This window comes from Urtica dioica, chromosome 10 (assembly GCF_054948205.1).
Source record: "Urtica dioica subsp. dioica isolate 48M chromosome 10, U.dioica_male_clone48M_v1_H2, whole genome shotgun sequence".
NCBI classification, from domain to species: Eukaryota; Viridiplantae; Streptophyta; class Magnoliopsida; order Rosales; family Urticaceae; genus Urtica; species Urtica dioica.
This window is the reverse complement of record NC_142765.1, coordinates 15,693,745-15,701,698: the sequence shown is the minus strand read 5'-3', so window position 1 is coordinate 15,701,698 and position 7,954 is coordinate 15,693,745. Positions and strand designations below refer to the sequence as shown.

Below are 7,954 nucleotides of genomic sequence, written 5' to 3'. Positions count from 1 at the left end.
GGTTGAAGATTTTATGATAAACTGTGTAGATTTGTTTAACAATCTCATATTTATAGTTGTTGAATAAGATCATTTTCCAAAAAAAAAAATCTTAATATCATATTTTCCAGAAATCTTCTATATGTTGCCATTATCCGGAATAATCTAGATTAGAATTTGACCCGAAATAATCTAGATTAGAAGGTATATACCCGAGCAGTGGGAAATCGGTAATTTTAAACAATGACAAATTTGTCTTTACTGAATTAGAGTGGCATTTTTGTAATTATGATACCATTAAAGGGCATTTTCGTAATTTCAGAGAATTACGTAACAGGATTTTGAGTCTGCGTGAAAATTAAATATGCGCTTTCCTTTATATATAATAATAATAATAATAATAATAATAATAATAATAATAATAATAATAATAATAATAATAATAATAATAATAATTTGAGTAAAATAGGAGGTGTTTCCAAGTTACTTCCTTAAAAAAAAACACATTTCGGAGTATCTGACGTATACAATTACATGTGTGCTCTCCTCAAATTTATTTATATTTTATTTATTTATTTTTTTCCTTCTTTCCTCTAATCACGTCCCTTCATCTCCATTACCATCGTTTCACTCTGTCATCTCGAAGTCTTCTTCTCCACTAGTGATTATGAGCTTCATCTTGGGTACTCCTCGCGTGTTCCTTCTTCTTCTTCTTCTTCTTCTTCTTCTTCTTCTTCTTCTTCTATTATTTCATCTATAACCACCACCTCGTCCTCTCCACTTCACTACCATGGCTTCTCTCTGCCATTTCTCTTCTCCACTAAACCTAGCTGACCCTAAAACCGGCGATTTTATCCTTCTTTCATCTTGGGTACCCTGGGTGTATTCCTTATTCTTTTTTTTTTCTTTCATCTATAAGGATGAGAAGAAGCCATGCAAAAAGACATGCAAACCCTAGGTATACAAGAAAACCCAAGCTTCGTGATGAGACGCCACCCTGCCGGAGTAATAGGGTTGGGGCTTCGCCGCTCAAAAATCCGGTGGAGAAGAAGCCTGCAAAAACGAAGAAGGCCGTGGCAGAATCTTCTAGGTCAAAGCGCAAAGGTCCAACAATGAAGAACGGCGGTACAAAACGTCTTAGATCAAGCGGTGGTGAAGACTCTGATTCACCTTGTGACGTGAATGACTATATATTGAGTTGAAGGCAGAGAAACTCAAACTTGGTGATTTCTAACGAATTTTTGATATTTGCATTTGGATTGTTCAAATCAAGGAAAAAAATGTCGTTTTCGTTGCCGTTTCGAGCCTCCTGATTTACGGAAAGTCGTCATGCCGATGGAATTTCCAACGGAAAAATTGTGAAAATGGGCAAGTAAAATGCCGTTTTCAAATGCCGATTTCCATGGAAAACCGACGTGCCGACGGAAAACCGAACAGAAATAATGTGGCGAAACAAACACATAAATATATATTTTTAAATGTAGTTCAAATTTAAAACACTTCAAATCATACATATCTAGCATAAATGTTCCATTTGTTCATGAAATAAATATGTTTCACAACCATATAGTTAAAATATTACAAAAAATGTATCAATAGAATCCCGATGGACGTCCCGGTTGGATAAAACTCGGTTGGTTTTCTTGAAGCTCGCAATACTGAGACCAAGTGAAATTTCCCTGGTACGATTGTTGGAAGTTTTGAACATGTCTGTCGTAGTCGGCTTGATCGTACCCCACAGCTGTACTTATCAGTGGGCATCCCGGTGCACATGCTATGATGTGCTCGGCACCGAACCGATCTACGCGTACACCGTACATACGACGTCCACGTCCTTGCGAATTCACCTGTGGCTGTGGCACTCCTATCGGATTAGGATAGCGGTAGGAAGGACAAGTATACGAACCGTCACTTTGTGTGTCTGACGTGGTGAATGACATTGTGTCGAACTGAGACATCAAGTGATCGACGCCGTATTCACTTCCAGATGACATGTACGCTCCATACCCTTGCTGGAAGTCACCGCCGTATTCACTACCAGAAGACATGTAATGCGTGGGCGCTCTCTGTGTTCCTCCACCGTAATACGATCCGGTCTCAAAGTCAAAGTACTCTCCGGGTCTGTTAAGCATGTAATATATTACTTTCCATATTCATCATACGTACATTGTTTGTGAACTCCGACATGAATAAATGCAAATACACTAACCTGTCAGATCTTTGACGTCGTGACCCGTGATCAGAATCTTGCGTGGGTTGATAACCTTGCTCCATAGTCCACGGCTCGTAATGTTGGCTACCACCACCACCACCACTACCACCACCACCACCACTACCACCACCACCACCACCAACGTCTTGACTAGCTGGATAACGGCCAAAGTCACCACCGTCTCCACCATCGTCACCGTCGTTAGGACCACGTCCATCGTCTGATGATCCATGCGAAGTATGACCAACGTCTTCGCTCAATACGGTGTCGACATTAACACCTTCTGCCCGGGCCTGTGAGGCGACGTTTGGGTCGGGGTTCCGGTGTTCATCGTCGAGGTGAACTGGGCGGATCCATTGTAGGAGTTCATCATCGTCGACATTGTCGTCCATTATCTCCATTGATCTTTGGATCATATCCAACGGATCCTTCCTCTCGACGGCGTCGTTTTGGATATCTCGTAATTGGAGCTTCATATTGTAACTACAAAAGACGAGTTCCTCAAGTCGCTTATACGCCAGTCGGTTTCACTGCTTAGTGTGGACAAGTGCAAACGTGCTCCAATTTCGCTCGCACGCCGATGATGATGCGGTCTGAGAAAGGATTCTCATCTCCAACTTTCTCAACCCCGCGGAATTCCAAACATCGTCCACCATTCTCCTAACAAAATGAAGAAACTCCGTAAATATGACACTATGATATGAACATCGGGACTTAGAAATAGTTCTTACCGGAAGCCATCTTCGTCCTTCCCGCTACTGCGGATTTATTACCGAACATCCCTTTCGCGTCGCGAAATTTTATAAGTTCATTCCCGATGTCGTCGCAGTCATCGTTGGGGAATAGCCGCTCAAACACTTCTGTAACCGCCGTAAGATGTTCGGGTCCCTTGGCGATCTCCGGATTGTATTGGAATTTTGGATTTAGGTAGTGAGCTGTAAGATAAATCACAGATAAAAATTAAAAATTATACAACGATGTTCACAAAGAGTAAGTGAAATGAGTAATACCTGCTTGGTGCAACGGATGGTCAAGTTGTCTATTCCATCTCTGAACCGCAATGTCAACCACCCATTGCTTGTTTGGGATGCTTTCCAACTTCTTTTTCATTAAATCGAAGACGTGGTACAGCAAGCTCATCGTGGGAACAACTTCTGTATCAACGAGACGCAGATCAGAGTACATAGGTTCGAACACCTTGCACACGCTATCAATATGGAGCCAAAAGTTACTGTCCAATACTTTTGACTCCACAAACTGCCCAGGTGCAGTTTGACGTAAGGAACATCGGTCCCACCAATCCGACGTGAACATCTTTTTCAACCTCGGTCGACTGCTCTTGAGACTCGTTAGGGCCAAGTAGTTCGTGGCGAATCTCGTCGGACCGGGACGAATTAGCTCTCCTTGTCCTTCTTCTCGCATCTTCGAGAGGACAATCCCGTGATTGTAGATGAACTTCGTGATGTCTCTACAATTCTTAACAACATCGGCGACAGTCGCTCGTTTTCCAACGTCCTCTAGCATCAAGTCAATACAATGTGCGGCGCACGGAGTCTAGTACAGATTATATCGACGAGCGAGTTTCAAGTGGGGTGATGGGAGCGTGGTGTCTGCGAAGGCTGTGGGATCCGTGACGCTATCTTTTGAAGATCGCACTTTAAATTTGAATAATGTTTATTATGTTCCTTCCTTTGGGAAAAACTTAATATCTGTTGCTCAACTTTTAGAGCAAAATTATTATTTAAAGTTTATAAAGAATGGAATTCGTATTTCTTTTTCTAATTCTTTTGTCACTGATGCATGTATGAAGAATGGTCTTTTTTACATTTATCCCACTCAACCTTCCATTTTAGACACCGAAATAGATAATGATCTAATTAGGGAGCCAAATAGGATCAAACTTTCTGAATCCTCCGATCTAACAAAATCAACACACCTATGACACTTAAGACTTGGTCATATCAGTCTAGATAGGATTAAGAGATTTGTGAGGGACGGTCCACTCCAAGCCTCCGCAATAGGTTCACTACCTACTTGTGAATCCTGCATAGAAGGAAAAATGACTAAGCGACCTTTCTCCGATAAGGGTCGAAGAGCCACTGAGTTGCTGGAACTAATACATTCTGATGTATGTGGTCCGCTCAGCCAACAGGCACGTGGGGGATACGAATACTTCGTTACCTTCACTGATGATTACTCGCGATATGGTTTTGTCTATTTGCTCAAACACAAATCCGAGACCTTTAACATATTTAAGGTCTTTAGGGCTTTAGTGGAAAAGCAAACTGGCAAAGTGATCAAAACACTTCGATCTGATCGAGGTGGTGAGTATATGTCTGGAGAGTTCGATGACTTTCTTAAAGAAGAAGGTATCGCTTCTCAGCTTACCGCACCTGGCACACCTCAACAAAACGGAGTGTCAGAGAGAAGGAACCGAACTCTTATGGAAATGGTTAGATCAATGATGAGTTACTCATCACTCCCTCTTTCCTTTTGGGGATATGCCCTCAAAACAGCCGCTTACATTCTGAAACAAGTTCCGTCCAAAACGGTTCCTGGCCGTAAAGTAAAATCTGGGTCACATCCGAATTTGGGGTTGCCCTGCAGACGTGCTAAGGCAAAAGACCAGCAAGTTGGCTAGTAGGTCAGAATTGTGCTTATTTGTGGGATATCCAAAGGAAACCAAGGGTTTCATCTTCTATAGTCCCGAGGACGATAAGACTTTCGTTAGCACGAATGCTCGTTTCCTTGAGGAGGACTTTATGAAAGATGCAAAACCTAGAAGCAAAATTGTGCTTGAAGAAAGGGTAAACTAGCAACGTAGCCATTTTGAAACATGGTTTTTGGAATCTAGCCAACGTTTGGTAAATTTTGCAATCTAGCCATTTACTGAAATTTACGGATATAAAATACCTAATTTACCCTTTTTCTTATACTTACTTGATCAAAACACTAACCCACGTTTGACCGGTTTGAATTGTATACATCCAATTAATTTCAGATTTTTTCGCAATTTATTTGGATATTTAGCTAATTTAATAGGAGATTCGGTGATGTAATTAAAAGAGAAAATTTAATGCAATAAATGCACAAAAAATTTACCATAATTAACAGAAATTAACAAATCAGCGGAGATTAACAAAAATTTACAAACATTTACACTGTATTTGCTACACAGCTATAATTTCAGCAATTTAATTTCAGCTTTTTGAATTCATAATATGAGATTCGGTGATGTAATTAAAAGGGAAAGGAAATATTTATTTGATTGAATAAGTCAAACAAGATAATGAATACACGTAATTATGATAAAATCCCGTTCAAAATTAGAAAATAAATTTAGAAAACTAAAATACCGTATTAAAGGAAAGAAAAGAAATCGGCTCTACCTATACATATGTAAATTTACCATAATTAACATAAATTAACAAAGCAACGGAGATTAACAAAAATTTACGAACATTTACACTGTATTTGCTTACACGGCTATAATGTTCATTAAAGAAAAAAACGCTCAATAACCAACTTTGCCAAGTATAGAATTTTTTTTAAAATTCGAAATTTAAACCGAATATAACAAATATAGTATTTTTGAACCGAATATAACAAGTTTCAAAACGTGGGCTAGTATTTTTGAAACCAAACCAAGGCTAATATAGTAAATACCATCTTACATAAATATGACACGTCATCAAATTTGGCTAGATTCAAAAATTAAACGAAACGTTGGCTAGATTACAATTGTAACGTTTGATGTGGCTTAGATCGACTAATTTTTCTTGAAGAAAAGTTGGGTGAGGAAGCTTCTACCTCATCTGTAAGAACTGTTCTTACCCCAACTGAAACACAACCTAACTCATCAGAATCTCGTCAAGTAGTACTTCGACGTAGTGGGAGGGCTACTCAAAAGCCTGACAACTACATGTCTTATGGAGACTCTCTCGTAGCCATCTCTGACATGGATGATCCTGTTTCCTATAGCCAAGCGATGGCTTGTTCTGAATCAAACCTTTGGCTTGACGCCATGAAAGTTGAGATGCACTCGATGTATGTCAACAAAGTCTGGAAACTTGTAGACCTTCCTGAAGGGATTAAACCCGTAGGGTGTAAGTGGATATACAAGAAGAAAATGGGTCTTGATGGGAACGTCGAGGCGTTCAAAGCACGACTTGTGGCGAATGGTTATACCCAACAAGAAGGGATTGAATATGAAGAAACCTTCTCGCCAGTCGCGATGCTTAAATCCATCCGCATACTCCTATCCATAGCTGCAGCTCTCGACTATGAGATCTGGCAAATGGATGTCAAGACAGCCTTCCTGAATGGCAATCTTGACGAGCGCATTTACATGGCTCAACCAGACGGTTTCGTGGAAGAAGGTCAAGAGACCAAGGTTTGTGAGTTACTTAAGTCCATTTATGGATTAAAGCAAGCATCTAGGTCATGGAATATTAGATTCGATGAAACTGTAAAGAGCTTTAGCTTTGAACAGTCAATAGATGAGCCTTGTGTTTACAAGTTAATACACGAAGGCAAAGTTGTGTTTCTGGTGCTATATGTCGATGATATACTACTCATTGGTAATGACGTGGGTACGTTATCAGAGGTTAAGGTCTGGCTGGCAAAGCAATTCGATATGAAGGATCTAGGAGAAGCCGCGTACATTCTGGGAATCCAAATCTTTCGAGATAGGAAAAACCGGACCTTGTCACTCTCTCAAGCATCTTATATTGATAAAGTGATGGATCGCTTCTCGATGCAAGACTCCAAGAAGGGTCAAACACCCTTTAGGCATGGAGTTTCACTCTCTAAGGACCAGTCTCCCAAGACTGCACAAGAGATTGAAGACATGAGGAAAATTCCTTACGCCTCTGCCGTAGGAAGCCTCATGTATGCTATGCTTTGCACTAGACCTGACATCTGTTTCGCCGTTGGCGTAGTTAGCTGTTTCCAATCGAACCCTGGACCCGAGCACTGGATTGCTGTTAAGCATGTTCTTAAGTATCTTCGAAGAACTAGGAACTTGATGCCTACATACTCAGGTACTGACCTGACTATGACGGGATATACCGACTCCGATTTTCAAGCGGATAAGGATTCCAGGAAATCCACTTCGGGATCTGTGTTCATCCTTAATGGTGGTGCTGTTGTGTGGAAAAGTATTAAGCAATCTTGCATTGCTGACTCCACAATGGAAGCAGAATATGTGGCTGCTTGTGAAGCATCCAAAGAGGCTGTATGGCTTAGAAAATTCCTTAAGTATTTGGAAGTTGTTCCAAATGTCGACGAGCCCATGACCCTTTATTCTGATAATAGTGGGGCTATCGCTAACTCAAAGGAACCTCGAAGCCATAAGCGCACTAAGCATATTGAGAGGAAATACCATTTGATTCGAGAGATCGTGCAGCGCCGAGACGTGGAAGTGAAGAAGATCTCAACGGTCGACAACTTAGCAGATCCATTCACAAAGGCCCTAGCGAACAAGGTCTTCGACCAACATCGAGAGGGATTAGGCATGAAAGACTACACACATCTTCTTTGAGTCAAGTGGGAGTTTGTTGTCAATGGTGCCCACAAGAAGAGTTGTAATCTTTATATTGTGCATTTGATGTAATAAAGTCTCATGAAGACTCTTGCTTGTAATTGCTTATTCATTAATAAAAAGTTGAAACGTTCATTCATTCTTCCGTGTCTGTTTGAAGCTTTATGATAAAACATTAGTCTTTAGTCCATAAACAAACTAAACAACTTACGAAGAGACAA

At 40.5% G+C, this 7,954-nt stretch overlaps 1 protein-coding gene across 1 annotated transcript; it reads right to left on the bottom strand.

Annotated features, from left to right (window-relative positions):
- Positions 1–2,905: 2,905 nt before the first annotated feature.
- LOC149383522 (uncharacterized) lies at positions 2,906–3,715 on the bottom strand. Its single transcript, XM_089627821.1, has 2 exons — positions 3,202–3,715; positions 2,906–3,126 (listed from the first exon to the last, which is right to left on the bottom strand). Exons 1-2 carry the CDS (start codon positions 3,713–3,715, stop codon positions 2,906–2,908), a joined length of 735 nt encoding a protein of 244 aa, XP_089483947.1.
- Positions 3,716–7,954: the final 4,239 nt, after the last annotated feature.